The sequence below is a fragment of the Psittacula echo genome, assembly GCF_963264785.1.
Source record: "Psittacula echo genome assembly, chromosome: 1".
In the NCBI taxonomy this organism is placed as follows: Eukaryota; Metazoa; Chordata; class Aves; order Psittaciformes; family Psittacidae; genus Psittacula; species Psittacula echo.
In genome coordinates, this window is record NC_137735.1 from 162,566,101 (window position 1) to 162,584,329 (window position 18,229).

The 18,229-nt window shown below is 47.7% G+C and overlaps 1 protein-coding gene across 1 annotated transcript in view; it reads left to right on the top strand.

Annotated features, from left to right (window-relative positions):
- Window positions 1–18,229, top strand: part of PLXNA4 (plexin A4) — a gene marked incomplete at both ends in the record, with an annotated part of 435,010 nt that overhangs the window by 309,275 nt on the left and 107,506 nt on the right. The window contains 3 exons of the mRNA XM_080614763.1: window positions 10,539–10,662; window positions 14,238–14,391; window positions 17,012–17,111. Coding sequence (XP_080470889.1) covers window positions 10,539–10,662; window positions 14,238–14,391; window positions 17,012–17,111 — 378 coding nt within the window. The remainder of the gene's footprint in view (window positions 1–10,538; window positions 10,663–14,237; window positions 14,392–17,011; window positions 17,112–18,229) is intronic.

Here is an 18,229-nt window from a genome sequence, read left to right on the forward strand (position 1 = left end):
GCAGATGGGAACAGACAGATCCAAGCAGATTCATGTAATTTCTTTCTTGTGGACCACCTCAGTGCTCTGGACTGACCTCTGTTCACATGTGTGCCTTTAGGGGCTTGTGATTCTGTGCTCTGTGAATCTCCAGGCTTGTGTTGTGCCTGGTTGGTTCAGCCACAAAAGGAGTCGGAGGGCTGTGATTTAAGGGACAGCAGAACACAGATCCTGCAGCTTCTGAGACGTCCTTTCCTTGTGTCTTTGACCCTTGGAGGAGGATGGAAAGGGTTAGTAGATGAAAGCAGATGATACCCATCCTCTCAGGTGTCAAACATGAGTTTGTTGGTGTTTTTCACACTGCTTCTACAGCAGGGCATACTTGTCTTTCTGGGACCTGTGCACTGTCAGCATTATTCACTATTCACAACTTCAAGTGAGTTTGCAGTGTCAGGTGGGAATCAACACATGCCAGGGCTCATCAGGGCAGCCTTGTTTTGTGAGCACTGAGGACGATGAAAGCAGAGTTGCCGAAACTGAAATGCCACCATCACTTGCAGCCTGAGGCTGGGACCCACATAGAGCCAAGCCCCCACCCCAGATTTCTTCTATCCCAGCCATTGACTGATGCTGTAAAGCTTGACGGGGCTTTTTGACGTCCCTCTGAACACAATGGCTGTCATGGGAGGAACAGAAAAGTGTATTCCAACATCATTTTCCACAGAACCTCTTCCTCATTTCCACACTCTCCTCCCCTTGTGCCAACAAACAATTTCCAATTCTTCATTAGACAAAGGCTCCAAGTTTCCAGGGATTTGCATGCGAAATGTTCACGTTCATCTCAGGCTTGAATGAGCCATCCAAATGCTCATCAGAGATCTGCCTACAGAGGCACACACATGTGTACACACAAACCGCTTGTCCATGGCTGCACCCCAGTGGTGCATGAGCTGGTGTGGTCCTTAGGCCACCTCTGAGCCTTTGTTCACAGGCTAAGGAGCAGGTTGCACTTGATGAACAAACGCAGGGCCCCCCAGGCAAGATTAGCACCAACAAGACAATCTGCAGCTGCGGGAATGTGGGGAAAGGGGATGAAGGGAAAGAGAAGGGGCATGAAATGCCTTAAAGCAAGGGGGAGGGATGCTGTGTATGGAGTGCCTGGCTTTGTAGAGCAGGACATGGAGAAGTAAATCCCTTGCACCCATGCCCCATGGGGCTCCAGGGCTGGGTTTATATAATTGCTGTGATAGAGGGAGGAGCCCACCTGGGGACAGAGATAAGGGGCAGGCAGTGGGCTTGCGGTTCTGCAGTGTAAGCCTGGAGAGTTATCAGGGCAGAAACTCAGCTTCTATTACCATTCATTAGAATAGATTAGCAGGCAGAGCAATTAGCATCCTTACTCTGTTTTACCAAGTGACAGGGTCTGTGGCAGCAGGCAGGATGTGGGGGAGAGGAAGGTTTGGTACAGCAGTGCAACCCTCCCCAAACTACAGCCTAAGGATGGAGGGGATGTTTGGTCCTTCACCCCAGGGACGTCCCTGCTGGGATATTGAAAAGAGCAGGGGTTGGGGTGAGCTTTGGTTAGTGGTCTGAAGCTTTTTGTGGCTTGTGGTCCCTGAAATATGGCCCTGGGGAGATGCAAAGCCCCACAAAGTGGATTTCAGCTTTCTTGAGTTATACTTTTCACGTCTTTCTGAAAGGATACAGAGACCTTTGGATCCCCAGATACTACCAGTTAAAAACCCCCACTGTTTTAACGTCCCCAGGCCACCCCAATGGCCTTTTCTTCCTCTTTAAGAGTCCATGCTCATCTTTGATGCCCAAAGAGCAAGTTTTTGGGGGAGGTGAGCCTGTTTGTGGTTAGAGCCAAAGATGAAAACAAGGGTTCAACTCCTTCCATGGATGCATATGAATTTGCATCTCACTGCCAGGAAAGGTTTCCCAGGACACAACTTGGAGCAGCCTGCTCTAGTGGAAGGTGTCCCTGTCCATGGCAGTGGGGTTGTAACTGAATAATCTTAAGGTTATGATCTCAGCTCAAATTTATCCTTCTTTTCCTATAGCATCTCCTGCCTTTCCTGAATGGAGTTTCCCAGGCAGTGGATAAAATTTAACTCCTTCATGGCAGGAAGAGCTAAATTCCAGCTATCCATTGCAGGGATGGAGGGCAACCTGGAGGCCAGAAAGAGCAGTCAGGGAGGGATGGCTATTGGCCACATCACCACAGAAAGTTTAAGGTCAGTTATGCTTTCATGCCGACATTTATGGCATTCCCATTCTTAGGACCCTGAGGAAGGGAGCCTGGAAATGTCAAAACATTGCTAAAACTGACAATAAACTTTACTTGCAAGTGGGATTGAATCTTCCTTCCTCTCCTTGACTCCAGCCAGAAAAATGCTTTGGCTCGAGCAGAGGGAAAAGGGAATTTCAGCTGCTCTTTCCTCCTTCAGCCTTGCACCGCCTTGTGATAAAGACATCTCAGGAAACACCAGCTTTGCACTTTGGTCAGACTTCAGCTATAACAAACCTCTTGTTATGTCCCCAGATTCCTTTAATTGCTCTGTTCTTGTCTCATCCTTCTTCCCAACTGGGAAATCAAACACTTTTCCCCATTCGAAAATGAAGCTGTCATATTGCATCTCATCCTGAAAGAGGGACCACACGAATGAGACCGATCCAGACCATCACAGCAGGATAACTTGAATCTCCAGAGCCTCCACTGCATCTCTGTGTCCTGCGGTCCCTTTCCAGGACTTCTGTCCCCAGCCCTGGCTGAAAATGCCATTAGGAAAGTTTGGACTTGGCTTCCATTGAGCTCCCTCTGCTGGCACCTTGCAAAGGACATCGACCATACCTGGCTGGTCTTTTGAGTAGCCATCCCCTCTGGCCTCTGAGCAAGGAAGAGCAGGGACAAGGAATCTTAGGTGATGCTGGGAAGTTGGGCTAGGGAGACTGGTAGAGCATAACCCTCTACCAGAAGCTGCCTGGCTTTGTGCATAGAGTAAAACCCAAATGATGCCATGATGCCAGAAGTCACCTCCAAGGCTCTGAAACCTGCTCCAGCTTTGCTCAGGACACAAACAGTGGTGTGGTACAAGGCTGATGACTTTGAAGAACAGCCACCCTTTATGTTAGTTCATTTAGGAGGAGGTGACCCTCCCCTTAGGGAGCAAGGGGAGCTGCTACACACCCCACTAAATTTCAGGTTCCTAAATATTTGTTCTGATCTGAGGATGGGGGACCTTATTCAGTGTGACCCTTGCCAACTGTCTGCAGTTACAACTGTCTGCCTTACCATGGGCTCTGGGTGCTCTGGGAAACCTCAGATTTCCCCTTGGAGATAAAGAGATGTAAGAAATGGAAAAATCAATGTCTCCTGCCCTGTCTTGCTCCAGCAAGGCTGGGACCATCTCAGGGTCTTCCATCTGACATCTAGATAAGATCTCCCTGAAAAATTCCCTTCATCTTCTCTACTCTCCTCCTGAATTTTCTCTTTGGATGCATGTCTCCAATATGCCTGGGCAAGGAGACCGATGGAAGGGGTAGAAAGCTCAGACTGTGAAGCATGGAAAGTGCTTGTGGCTTGGACCATGTGAGTGTTCACAGCAGCCCTGCACATCCCTGTCCTCAAAGTCTGGGGTGTGCAAGCTGGCTGCTGGTCCCTTTGTCCCCATCTTCCTCCCTTCTCCTCATGTCCCTATACCTGCTCCACCCAGACCCATGTTCTCATTCCCAATATCCTGTTTTCTCATGGTTGGCCATAGGGAGATTAGGAGGCACATGACAACTGTGGTGATGAGAGTCAAGGAGGCAGACAGGGAACCAGAGAAGGAAAGAAGAAAAGGTGAATTTAAGGGGAAGAGCTAAAGAAAAGTATGGGAACTGTATCAAAGCTGAAAACACAGAACTTGGAAGAGAGGAAGATGGGGACAACATCTCCATCTTGCACAAGCTGAAGACCCCAGTGTGACTGGCACTACCACGTCATGCTGAGCAGTAGACAGGTTGGGGAGGCAAATAGGGATGCCAACATGAAATAAAGCCTGTGTCCATCAAAATGTCCTGCCCTGGTGACTGCTCCTTGCTGGTGTGAATGGGGTGTGCTGGTTCCCATGTGCCACCTCTAATTTAGCAACACTGGGAGGAAGGTGTAAGGACAGGGTGTTCGGGGTTATTCTGCCAAAGGGTGAGCGAATTTGTCCCCTGAGGGGAATGTCACCCTTTGGAATGAGAAAGGAAAGCTGAAATGTCAAAAACTTTTGCAAAACCAGCAATACCCACAAATTACCTGTTTGGAGGTGGTGGAAAGGCGTCATTTCAGTTTGCTGAGCTGACCCAAACCACTGAGCTGCTTCTCACACTTCTCCTCTCAACCTTTGCCATCAAATACTCCATGCTTGATGGCTTCATGTCCTTCTTCTTCCCTACATGCCCACCTCACTGCTGAGATTGAGTCTCGCAATGCAAAAGCAGTCGGAAGAAAACTGCTGTACATCCAATGCTGAGGCTTCTCCAAAAAGAATTAATTTGTTTGGATTTGATTTCTGGGAATTCATTATTTTTTTTATTTAATGGTAAGCTTATTTTTTCTTTTTTCCTGAATTAAAAAAAAACCCAAACAATTGTATAATGTGCTAAATGTGCTAATTGCCATTTGTTAAAACACACAAACCCTGTGTTCTGAGCAGCAGTTTCTGATCAGATCCAGTCACCGCTCTTTTGTCTTGGAAATTGGTTTTAATTAACAACATTGCAGATAAGACATTTTCCATTGCCAGACAACTGACAGCATTTTATTTTTTGGGTCTCATATTAGAGAAGTTGGGTGTTTTAGTCTGTTTCTGGGAAAATTAAAGGAAAAAGAGAAAGAAGGGAATCAAAATCTTCTTTTTGGATAGGAACAAGACAGGCTCAGTCAGGTCTCTATGCTGTTGTTATTTCCACCTTCCCACCATAAAAGAATATAAAATGACTTAAAGAAACTTCCTCTTTGGCTTTCTCCTCCCAGGACTATCTGTCTCTGTCTATTTTGTCTGCTCAGGGTGTTTAGTTTCCAGCAGGGACCACTGGATCTGGTTAATGATGTGAACTTCCCATCTCTCCCCAAAGCCTTGTGGCCCCAGGCCAGTGCATGGGTCTGGGTAGCAGCTGAGCACCTCGGTCCCTGCAAACCCAAATGATAAGAGAAACTCACTGCATGGTCTTATCAGGGCTCTGCATGTCTTAGCAAATGCTTACCACTAGAAAGTCCAGGCACAAGGGCCACTGGTGCCTTTTAGTGCAGTTAATTTGTTATCACAAGTGATGCTAAGCGCTGGCTTACTGGTAGGTATAACTAAGGGAAAAGCTTGTGGCTCATGGAACTGTGGAGTAGTTGGTCCCTAAGGAATGGCCAGAGAGATGCTAGAGATCTTGGTCTGTAGTGCACCCTACGCAGCACGTTTCTGCATCCCAGTTCAACAAATGAGAGCTGCAGGGATGCTCTGGCTCAAGTCCCAAGAGCATCTGCAGCTCTGCCAACCTCTGAGCACTCTGTTTGGGAGGGGAGAGCTCACCAGCACCTTCCCCTTGTTTCCTTCTTCTAAGGAATCAGGAGTCACCCAAAGCACACTTGAGCATTTCAGGCAGTGCTGGGATGCAGAGATGGACAAGAAGTGGGAAAGGCAGAGAAATATCCCTCTTGGAGTCATCTGTCCCCCCCCGTCCCGTGAGGGATGGTCATGAGAGGCAAAGGCAGGTGAAGACATGCACACAGCACGCATGCTTTCTGTTAGGCTGACAACCCTGCAGTAGCAGGATGACCTTTTTCCACCCTGTGCATAGGGAAAATGAAGAGCTCGAAGGGCTTATACTTGGTCTATGCATGTGCATGGAGGTCTTGGGTCTGTGCTCAGCTTCTCCAAAGATTTCTAGGCTTCCGATTAACTCTCCTAACCTTGGACATGTAGGCACAAACCCTGGAGGTGATGGCGTGAGCCTGGGCTTGGTTTAACCAAGCCATAGAAAGGCAGAAGAGCCCTTAGCATCTCACTGCAGAGGTGGGATAGAACCTCAGCCCTCTGCATCCTGTATCTGTGGCCCCAGCGGGTTGCTTTAGATGGCAGACCTGGAATTTAGCCATGATCTCTTGGGCCTCAAAGTATCTTCATCTCATCTTCAGGATGAGATGTGCTCTCTGACACACATGCATCTATGCCTCACTTTCCTGTCTCTGCGTGATAGCATTTCAGCCTCACAGAGGTATCATAAAGTTTAATTAGCTGCAGGCAAAGCCCTTTGAGATCCTCTGATGAGATATGCTATAGAAGCACAAAGTATTAATTTAACATTATTAACATCATTGCTTAGTGGATGGTGAACAGAGGGTTAGTGTTAGAGGTATTTATTCTTCATGGGAGATGAAGAGGAAATAACATCCCTCATGGTTCAGCGGTAGGACCAGCTTCTTAGTGTTTGCACTAATGGCTTGGACAGAAGCAGGACACTTGCAATTGTTAAAGACGCAGCTGATAATGAAATAGCAGGTGTTATTAAGACATGCAGAGAAGTACCATGTCTACACCATAATCTTATGCAAATAGCTCAGGAGTGGAATATGCTCTTTTGGGTGTCTTAAGCGTAATGCGATGCCACTGGGTGGGAGTTCCACATGCTAATTATAGCATGAATAGGATTGAATTAAGTTGTATGGCAGTGGAAAGCGAGCTTGGTATATTGATAGAGCCAGCATAGAATCATAGAGTCATAGAATGGTTTGGGTTTGAAAGGACCTTAAGATCATCCAGTTCCAAACCCCTGCCATGGGCAGGGACACCTCACACTAAACCATGGCACCCAAGGCTCTGTCCAACCTGGCCTTGAACACTGCCAGGGATGGAGCATTCACAACTTCTCTGGGCAACCCATTCCAGTGCCTCACCACCCTCACAATAAACAGCTTCCTCCTTATATCTAACCTAAACTTCCCCTGTTTCAGTTTGAACCCATCCCTCTGTCTTTATCGCTACAGTCCCTGATGAAGAGTCCCTCTCCAGCATCCTTATAGCCCCCTTCAGACACTGGAAGCTGCTCTGAGGTCTCCACACAGCTCCACTTATCCTCGTGGCCTCCTCTGGGCTTGCTCCAACAGCTCCATGTCCTTCGTATGCTGAGGACACCAGAGCTGCACACAGTGCTGCAAGTGGGGTCTCATGAGAGCAGAACATGTTTGAGCTACTGATATTTTATTAAAGCAAAAGAGTTATTGGCAGCACAAGGTGTTTTTTCTGCATTAGCTGTAGTACATGAACCAGATGAGAGTGCAGTGGAGCCACAGCAAGCTCCAGGACCCCGAGTACATGCTGACTCTGAACAGAGGCACCAGGACTGATTAGTTGTGACTGGGGTATTTCATTATCCCTTTCACAGTCCAGCTGCAGCGTGCAGGCAGCTGCCTTCCAGGTGACCACTTCTCTAAGGCAGGAGCTTGTGTCTGGAAGTACTTAGTTATTGAAAGTCACATTTGCCTTTATGTACAATTTACTGAACTTATTGTTTCGGAGCTGCCATGTCCCCTCTGGGCAGCTGCCTTCATGGTGCTTTGCCATGTTCCTGCCTCTCAGCCAACTCCAGTCAGGGATCTGAGGCTCTGCTGCTGGAGGGCAACACTTTGCACATGCTGAAACGATTTTCTCTGTTGTTTCACCCTGTTCCTGGGGGAGGATGGAATATTTCAGCAGTGCAGAGGACGAGCAGAAAGAGGTTATTTTTCTGCTCCCCTGAGTTGCTGAGCAGACACCTGGGAGACCATAGTGTGTAAACCCATAGGATGCTCCACATGCAATGGTCAAGGAAGAGGAGATGGGGACACCATGGGCAAAATGCTCTGAAGAAGAGCCACCATCACTCCTTTCTGCACAGCCAAACCTGCTAAACCCGCTGGCAAGCAGCTCCATCCCTTTAGTCTTGATTTATGGAGCAGCTGTGATCAGTTACCTGGGATGAATTATGTTGCTGGCTTAAGGAAGGGGTCAGTGATGTTGACTCCAGAGCCTGAACCCTGCCCGTGACCCAGAGCCCAGCTTGGTTTGGTTCAGCCTGGCAGAACTCCGCCATCACCAGACTCAAGCACAAGCCACAGTTGTGATTTCAGGTCCCCCCCTTTGTTTTAAGTTGATAAATTGCACTGAAAAAGTCAATCAAAGTCAAAAGTTAGGAAGTGGCAGAATTGGGGTCACCCAAGGAGAAAGAGAATAATAATGTGTGATGCTGTAATTAAAGTCTGGCTTGCAGTGTGTCAGTGCAGGGAGAAGATTTAGGAGTGCAGAAACTCCTTTCTGTCTGGCAGTACCTAACTCTTGAGAGCCTGACACTGCAACTTTAACGTTATATTAAAACCACGCTTAGTTTGGTTTGCTTTTGTATCATTTCATTATTTGGATGGCAGCAAACCTTACAACAGATACCAAGACACATCATTCTAATACAGAGTGAGGTTTTGGCCTGAAAAGTAACATGTCTTAAATGTGTATGACTAGTAAACAGGAAGATAAGATGCTGATAATTATACTCCTGCTCAGTGGTGGGGCTGGGAATAAGAGCCCTATCCCCATGTGTGCAACTCCTGTGCTGGATGTGTTTGGAACCTAACTTGTTATTGTACTTGAAGAGAGCATGGGTATGTGCACATTTAATTTTAGCAAATCCAGATATTTCAGTCATTCTGCAGATGGAGGCAATAAATGGGAGATCTTGAGGAATTTGGGTGCTTGCGTTGTGACACTGAGCCCAAAAGGGTTTCCTTCCCAGCTATTCTGAGGAGTTCCCACACCCTGCAGAGCTGTGACGGGATCGCTGTGTCCGTTTGTTCTATAGAAGTGCTTACAGAAATCTCAGCTCACGGTTTTGCTGTGGCTTTCATTCCGCTACATGGGACTCAGTTTTGGGAGCGGTTCATCAGCGATCCATGCAGCCCTCTGGAAACTGCACATTTAAAATTCCTGACCCAGCGTGCGGCAGAGCTAAAGGAGACTTAATGGGATGAAGGTTCCTAGGGAATGGAGAGAGCTGCAGTGCTGCTCTTGCTCTCTCAAATCTGCAAAGCAAAATGAGAGCTTCCTGAGAATGGCAGAGATCTCCCTTTATGAGTCCTGCCACTTGAAATACAAAACTTTCCTCTAGCAGAAAGATGGAGCAATCTGAGTTTGAGATTGGGGTGTTCATTTTATCCAGTGTCAGCCACTAGAGAGAAGCCAAGCTTTGAAGTTATAGGTCAGCCCCCAAGTTTTGTAACATACGGGCTCACATTGGGTTGATTCTGCATATGTTGCAAATCATAGAATCATAATGGTTTGGGTTGGAAAGGACCTTAAAGCTTATCCAGTTCCAACCCCTTGCCATGAGCAGGGGCAATGTCCACATAGATCCCTATCTGCAAAGTCCCATGCGCGTAAGCACAATCTCTGCTCTAGAGAGCAAGGACATTGAGGGGTGATCTTGGAGTTAACCCTCCAGCAGCCCCCATGTGTTCTCACAGCTAAGACTCAGAAGCCTGGGAGTGGGTGAATAATACAGCATCTGCGCTTAGTCTTTATAGCTGGTTTTAATGGGGGGTATTAGTATTGCTAATAACAAAATCCATTGAAGACACCCTGTGCAAGTCCATAACATTAGCTTAATGGCAAAAAGGCAATTGGCATGCAGTTGTAGCTGTCCTTTTGTATTAACCCTGTGGATTTCTGAAACACCTTCCTTGAAGCGATGGCCTTGGCAGTACATGTGGAGTAAAATACAGATGCGTTTTATGCTAAGCAAATGCAAATCTGGATTGAAACAGGGTGCACAGCTACCCATTCACACTGAACGGAAAAGACAAGAGACAGCCACAATGCTGAAAGTACTGACAACAATTAATACATGGTTTAAGTTTCACGGGCTTGTGCACCCAGGTGCTGTGCACCCTCCACTTTTACTGTCACTAACTGGGAACACCAGAATATTTAAGATCCTGCCCTGGGTACTTTCAAACCAGATGCCAAAACCCCCTTGATCTGCCATGGACTGTACTTTGAAGTGCTGAGCAAAGCATTGGAGGGATGCCCCTTCCCAGCAGCCCAGAAGTACAACAGATTGCCACTAATCAGCAGGGCCAAAGAGCATGGGCTGTGTACATCTACTTTAAAAGGACATCTGCCTAAGATGTCCCACTGCCACTGGACAGGACAGGGCTATGGGTTTGCTTAGGGGCAGGTTAGACTGTATCTGCTATATGCGTGGAAGGACAGAGCATCTCTATAGCTGTGCATTCTACTTAAGGGATGGGGCTTTCACCCGTCATCTTTCCTCCATTCATGATGTTCTTTCATCTCTCCATCCTGCTGAGCAATCACACAGCTGATAGAACTGAGTTAGAGCTGTCCAGGGCGTCAGTGTGGCTTTCCACCTAGTGCAAAGGGTACAGAGTTGGCTTTCCATACTCTTCCCATGGGAAGAGCATTTTCCATACTCTTCCATACATGTCCCAGGATTGCTCCCAGCCTGCTCTGTGTTAACTCTGTCCCCCTCTGTTCCCTCTTGCTCAGGTGCACAAGGAAGGAGCGATGTGAGCGCTCCAGCGAGCCTCGGAGATTCGCCTCGGAGATGAAGCAGTGTGTCCGGCTCACCGTGCATCCCAACAACATCTCCGTCTCCCAGTACAACGTATTGGTGAGGAACGTTAATCCTAGCACACCCCCCAGGTTTAATCTGCCCATGCACAGACCCAGGTATGTGCCACCTGGATTCAGCATGAGTGGGAAGGACTAGCAGCTTGATGCAAGAGGTTGTCCAGAGTTCATTAACTTCCTCATCAACTGTCACAAAGGAAGATTTGACACGGGTGGACATTTTGGCCTTGGTTATCCCCTCTCTAGAAGTGTGGAAAGAGGCTTCCCTGTTAACTATGGATAGATGAGGGCAGGTCTGAAGGAACTCTATGCCCTGCAAGTGTTGTGTGCACCCAGTGTAGTTGTTTGCTTCCCTGGAAGAGGGATTTGGTTGTGGGCATGGACTTTAAGCAAGGAACATTATTATGGTTAGAAGTTGCCTTCTAGAAGAAGGACAAGTGAGGGATTCTGTGAGTTATTTCAGTAAGCTCCAAGTTCCCATCATCTTGGGTGGAAGTGTCTCCTTCTTAAGGCACCAAGAATTCCATCCTGGTCCAGCTCTAGCACTAAGAATGAAGAGCAGAGAGGCAGAATGCTACACAGAGGAACCTGATGCTGCCAAGGTTCTTGCTACCTATCTCTTGTGATCCCCCTCAGCAAAAGGTTCAACCTTTGTGGTCTCAAGCTACTCAAATTAGCATCCAACGAAGCCATACAGTCAATGCTGGCAGATCATTACATGATCCTGATCTTCTTCTGGGCTTTAGATGAGAAATCTCTGTTGAAGAGGTAACCAGCTTGTGGTTTCTCTCCTCACTCATGACAGCAGCACCTTATGTGGTGAGATCCCAGCAAAGTCTGAGAAGAAGGCAGAGATCCATTTCATTCAGGCTAACAGGTCTCTGTCTTCTTGGCCATATTAATTCGGGCTGGAATTAAATTGATAACCCAGGCTCCAAAAGCTCTGTCTCTGTGCAAGTTGATCACTAACCCAATACCTTGAAAGCTCTCCATGGAATTGCTCAAGGTGCAGTTGCCAGACTTGTTCCAGGTGACAGGTTTTGGAATGGTAGGGTCTCTCCAGTGATAATTAAATGAGCCTTTCGAAGCCTGCATGTCCAATCACTGCTGCTTTGTTTCAGCCTCCTAACTTTGCTGTGACTTTACTTTCCTTGGCTTCAAACAAAATTGATCTGAGACATCTTAAGTTCTTTGTTCTTCTGGGAGTTCAAGGTTCCTTTTTCTTATTCTCTCAGTAGTCGTTGAATTCTTTCATGTTGGAATAAATTCTCAGGGACTTGCTGGCTCAGGGCGATTGGAAATGGTAACAACATAAAAGACCTTTATCTCTAGGTTACTCCCAGGGCAAGTCAATCTGGAGCTGCTGGGATCAGAAGTTGCCATCATCTGACTGTTGCCCAATAATCTGCAGGAATATTTCAATGGGAGTCTCAGCTCAGTCCCAGATTGGTGATTAATCTCATCCACATCTACAGGTAGTCTCTTGGCAAACGTCTTTATCAGGGACTGTAGCGATAGGACAAGGGGTGATGGGTTCAGACTGAAACAGGGGAAGTTCAGGTTGGAGATAAGGAAGGAATTCTTCCCTGTGTGGGTGCTGAGGCACTGGCACAGGGTGCCCAGAGAAGTGGTAAATGCTCCATCCCTGGCAGTGTTCAAGGCCAGGTTGGACAGCGCTTGGAGCAACCTGCTCTAGTGTGAGGTGTCCCTGCCCATGGCAGGGGATTGGAACTAGATGATCTTAAGGTCCTTTCAAACCCAAACCATTCTGTGATTCTATGAAACCAGGAGGGAAGCACCAACAAATGAATGACTGGTGTTGTCCTCACTGAATCTCACTTGGGTTCTAGTAAAGGATCAGGGAACTGAGTTCTTGCCCATAGAGACAGAGAAGGTACCCGTGTAGCCAGCCAACCTTTTAAATTTGAGGCAGTAACAGGGACTTGGAGAATTGTATCTGATGCTGTTTCAGCCCAGAGTTGCTGCTCTGGGATCTATGAGATATGATTTCTGGTGGAATGCTCCATTCTGCCCTCATTGCAGCAGTTGCAGAGCAGGCTTGTGCGATGTAGGGTTTCTTGTCTGTTCAGGGTGCGCACTGGCTCATGATATTTATGGCCAAGCACTACTGGTACATCCACTGGTGTTGTCTTCTGCATGGCACAGCGTCATTTCTGCATCATGTGAAGCAGAATAATCTTCCTTTCTCCATTGCTAGCAAGATATTAATGAGCAGGGAGAATGGATTTATCCTGAGTGTTAAATCCATCCAAATAACCAAAGCTTGATCCTACTCCCCATCCAAGACAAAAATCTCACCTTTCCCATTGCCATTCCCATTGCCCAGAAATGAACATACTCTCACAAAGGCTTTATGTCAGCCAGGACTGAGGCCTGTCTGCTCAGCCTTTCCTCTGAAGGTACCTAGTGTGAAGAAGTTCTAGACTTTCTCTAAGTGAGGGAAACAGTGAGGGAGCAGTGAACATTAGGCAATGTTATTAATCTCTCCTGCTTTGTCACCTGGACTGACATCCTCTGTTCTTTGTGCTGGTAGAAACACTTCAGCATGCATTTGTGTCCTCTTTCAGTGGCCTTCACCTCAGCTGGGGCCTCGTGGAGGAGGCAAGTGTGGAGAGCACCTGCATTTGTGCCGTGTCAAGTGGCTGCTCTAGCGTTTGGTCACAACAACACTAAATCTATACTAACTCCTAAGTCTTCAGCAGGTTCTAAAAGTACCCTGGGATGCCTCTCTGTGTTCAGACATGATGTTGGATTGGGCAGGACCCTCAGTGGTGGAGAGCCATGGTGCAGAACGTGGGAAGTTAGCAACGTGAGGGTCCTTCTCCCTGGTAGAAACCAGCCATGAGATTCCTTTTTCATGACATTGCGATGCCTGTGGGTGCTGTGAACTCCAAAACCCTGGGCAATTCCTCCTTCACAGCTTTTATTATGTATGGAGCCCCATTATGGCATGTCCCCAGAGCCAACCGCTTCTTTGGTGGGATGGGCAAGAGAGGTTTGCTGTGCCTCTAGAGACAGCGGGGTGTTTTTTGTGGTGGACTGAAGGCTGTAACTAGACTCTCCTTACACAGGAACTTGGTGACAGAGCGCTCCCCCATCTGCTGATGCTAGGAGAGCAGGCCGTAGAGAGTTAGACTGGAGCGCTACAGTTTCTCTGTAGTCTGCAGAGTGCCTCTTGTGAGTAGTAGTCACCTTCCTCAGAAACCGCGTGCCTTGGGGGCCACCAAAGCCCTGGTCTTCACGGCTGCCTCCAAAGACTCCCTGCCTAACCTTACACTTGCATGACAGACAGTGAGCACTCCCTCCCCTCCACTGACCCAGACAGCACTGGGATGCAGTGCCGTTGTCCTTGCATAGCCACGTACCACTTGTGTTGGCATCAGCATCTCATCCCCTTCCCCTACCACACACACATCCCTCTCCTGAATCGCTGCTTTCTGTTGAAGGAGGATGCTCTCTGTAGCAAGAGGCTCTTTGTCCAACCTCTCCAGTGTAATTCTCTCCTGCTGACCCAGTTCTGTAGTTTGGCTTAGTATTCTCTCTTTTCTTTTTTTTCTTCTATGTCTTCTTCCCTCCTTTCATCTTTGCTTGCAGCTGGTTTTGGAGACCTACAATGTGCCCGAGCTGTCAGCAGGAGTCAATTGCACCTTCGAGGACCTTTCGGAGATGGATGGCTTGGTGGTGGGCAGTCAGATCCAGTGCATCTCTCCAGCTGCCAAAGAGGTGCCCCAGATCATCACAGAGAATGGTGGGTATCCCACATCTCCCTTACCTGCACCACTTCTTCCCCCCACATCTCTCTATATCTCCATCTGCTTTCTCCCAAAGCAGAGTTTAGCTCATGGGACCTTGAGGTTTGCAAAGCACTGGGAGTAGGTGGGATGCTGTGCTGGTGGAGCTGCACAGCAGCACATTGATCTGTCTGAATGTGTGTTTATGTGTGCACACGTGTGCAAGCACTGAGCTGCGATACCAATACCTGCTTTAAGGTGCTGATATGTGTGATGCTGTGTGTTTTCAGACTGCCACCGAGTGGCAGTTGCATATATCTAACCAAGGCAAGAGATGGATGTGGGATATTCACTCACCTTTTGAGCAGGCTGCTGCTAAACAACCCAGGGAATGAGTCTGTGTGTGTGCTCTTAACACATCCCATCCCATGCAGCAGCCAGAAAGTCCTGCAGACCTCAATGATCCTGTCTGTAATTTCATCCTGCTCCTCCCACATTTAGATCTGGAATCTCAGTTCTTTGTCTCTGTTCCCTTCAGCCATCCCAGGTTTGCTACTGGCTTCAAAGTGGTCCAGCGTAGAAAATACCTTGTTTCCAAGGCTGGTCTGTGTCCATCTCCTTCCAGCTTCCTGCTCCTTTTTTGTTTCCCTTTTGTAAGTAATTTTCTAGGTGCCTTCATGAGCACCTATGTCTTTACAAGGACTTACGATATAAACCGCGACCCTATTGATCACCTCAAGAGATGCAGAGAGGATGCTGCCATTTTTTTCCTTGTGAATATTTACTGTAAAGTTTGTTTCTGAATATCCTCAGGCCACATAAATGAAATGACACGAACTGTCCTCATCATCTCTGCTCTCCCCACGCCTCACGGGACTGTGCGTGCTCTCCATCACAGTCCCAAAACAAGCCGTCAGAGTGCTGTTACCATTTTCAGGTTCCACTGAGTTATCTGTCATGTTTGCCTACTAAGGTAGATGCCAGAAACTATTTCCTTGCTATGGACATCTGTCCCAGGCCAGGCTATAATCAACCAGCAAACAAAATAGCAGGAGAAGCTGGAGGGAGAACAACAGAGAGAGATTTATGTGAAATGTGGTTTTCAGAGCTGGACACCTGTGGCTTGACCAACTTCAGCAGCTGGTGCTCTGCACCTCTATATAGACTGAGTCCTCCATTCGTGGTGCCAGAAGCTGGATTTGAACCAAAGAATGCGCAGCAAGTCTGGTTCCTGGGGCCATCCAATCCTCACACCCCAGTTCCTGAGGGAATGATTGGATTTGATGATCTTTGGTCTTTTCCAAACGACTTGATTGTATGATCTTAAAATATATGCAAGATGCTGGCAAAGTTGTTAAATCCAACGTGGTTAACGGAGCTGTCAAAGCTGGTGGCAGCAGATGGGCAACAGAGTCAAGCACTGGCAGCAAAATGTAGTTAGTGAAGTGTGTTGTCTGTGTGTGTGTGTGTCTGTAGGTGAGTATGCGCATGGATCCACACCACCATGAATTGTCAAGTTTTCTTTGGCCTGATTGATGAATGGATCTTTCACGTGAGGAGGAAAAAGAAGAGAGGTAAAAGGATCAGTGAGGTTGAAGTCTTGAATTAAACAGGGGTCCCTGCCCCACCAAATTACTGTAATTAATGCACCCACTCATTACTCACAGCTGGTGGGCTCTGAATAGTGCTTTTGGCATTGTGGGGAGAGGTAATATTGGCTGGGAGCAGTGGGAAGGAGTATGAGGAGATGGTGTGCAGGCGTTGAAGTGCAGGCTTTGCTGATGATGAGTCTGCTATGGAAATGAATGGGTCCTTCTGGAGGTGCAATGGCTTGTGCTGTCTCTCACACTGAGGTGGGTTCTTTGTAGCTAAAGGTTGGGGTGAATGGGGTGAGTGAAGCTGAGGGAATTGTTCACATGGGAATTTCCCACTTCATTAGCATTTCCCAGGCTGCAGAAAGGGAGCCTCTACCCTGTCCTCCATGTTATGGGATCTATCCTCCTTGCTCATTCCTCCATACCTTTCTCAAGGTATAACCTCTCTCTGGGGGCAGGATCTGGAGGTGGTCTCTTTCAGGTTGTCCTGAATATTGAGCCCCATTCAAAGATGTCAAATAATGAGGATGAGGAGAAAGTAACTCTTTCTTTATCCTTTTAGGGAAGCAGGTATGTAAGTGTATGTTCAGGCCACCAATGTCTGGAGTCAGCAGTCAGATCTTCCATAGGCCCCTTCCTGCTGGAGACATCAAATGAACCAGCAGCAAAGAGGAACCTAAAGGCCTACTAATTCCAGCCGTCTGCATTCTTCTTTGAGCTTAGCTTTCCTGCTTGATGACTTCAGCCACCCTATTTTTGGAATTAGTGAGGTATGGTCTAGACCTGTTGCCATCATCCAGCCCAGATTCTGCTCCAGGAATGGTAATTTCCAGTGGTGAAGCCATGTTCTATCACCCCGGTACCATAAAAGGAGGTGGAGAACTGGGGTCTGGAAGGATTTTACTGCACTTCCTACATCTACTGAGGTTAGACTAGCCAAAGTGCTGTGAGACAGCTCCAGCTTCAGTCTGGTGGCATGGCCAATAGGGCTTTATTAGGCGAGCAAAGCCATCACACACTGATGTGTCTGTTTTTTCCCCAGGAGACCATCACATTGTCCAGCTCCAGCTCAAGTCCAAGGAAACGGGTATGACCTTTGCCAGCACCAGCTTCGTCTTCTACAACTGCAGCGTCCACAACTCGTATGTGCATTTCTGTTGATATCTGCTTTCCATTCCACCCCTGGATCTGCCCCAGAGCCCACTGCTGACCCACGTGTCCCTCAGTTAGGTGTGAACCAGGAGCCAAGGCCAATTGTGTGATATTCAGCATGATGGTGTCCCTCATAAGAAGAAGTGTAATACAGTGACCATTCGTTCTGCTGATGAGGCTCCTTTGAGGAGTGGTTGATCCTCTTGTGTCACTTGTGATGCTGAGAAGCATCATATTAATGGGAGTTCACCACAGAACTGATTCAAAAGCAAGCCATGACCTCAGCAAATAGCCCCTCATCTTCCTATTAAGCAGTTTTCTGTGGATGGCTGGGTCCTGCCCATACCTCTGGACCGCCAAACCTCATCCATACTGTCAGTCCCACCAGTAGGACCCTGTTCCATGCGGTTAACACAGACTTGGACCCTCAGCTCTGTCGAGACAGGAGTTTCTAGTTCCTGCATGATGTGAACTGAGCAGGGAACACCCAGCTGATCCCCTCAAGACCACCTTTCCCATCCTTGGAGCTCCTTTCCTGCACCCATCATTATGGGGTTGAGCTGGTACCCAGGGCTGCTCAGGAGCTGCCCCACCAGAGCGTGTCTGCAGTTTTCCTGCTAAAGATGCTCTTGCAGCAGGTTGCTCCACCCCTGAGCAAGGCTAAGCAGCTCTGTCCCCACCACTGAGTCATCAGAAGTGCCAAAAGCAGATAATTACTGCAGCTCAGCAATCCACAAGGAAAGGCAAATCCTATTTCCATGTTCCTGCTGCTTTGACAAACAGTGTCAGAAAGCGAGTGTTGTGGGGGGAGAGCAGGAGAGATGGTGGTGTTAAATATTTATGGCATGTTTTGGTTCCTTACTTGACAAACTATAATACACTATCCATTTTTAATTTGATGGATCAGAGCAAGCACTTGTTACCAATTTGAAGCTGTACCAGAGCTGCAAGTGGATTGGAGTGGAGCAAGATTTCACAGAGACTGGAACTGTGGCTGTCTGTTGGGCTCAGCCAAGCTCTACTTGGCAATCTTTCACTCCTGCCTATTAAAAACCCAGTAGCACATACAGGCCAGGAATATTCCCCCCCTACTGTTTCCCCCGGGTAG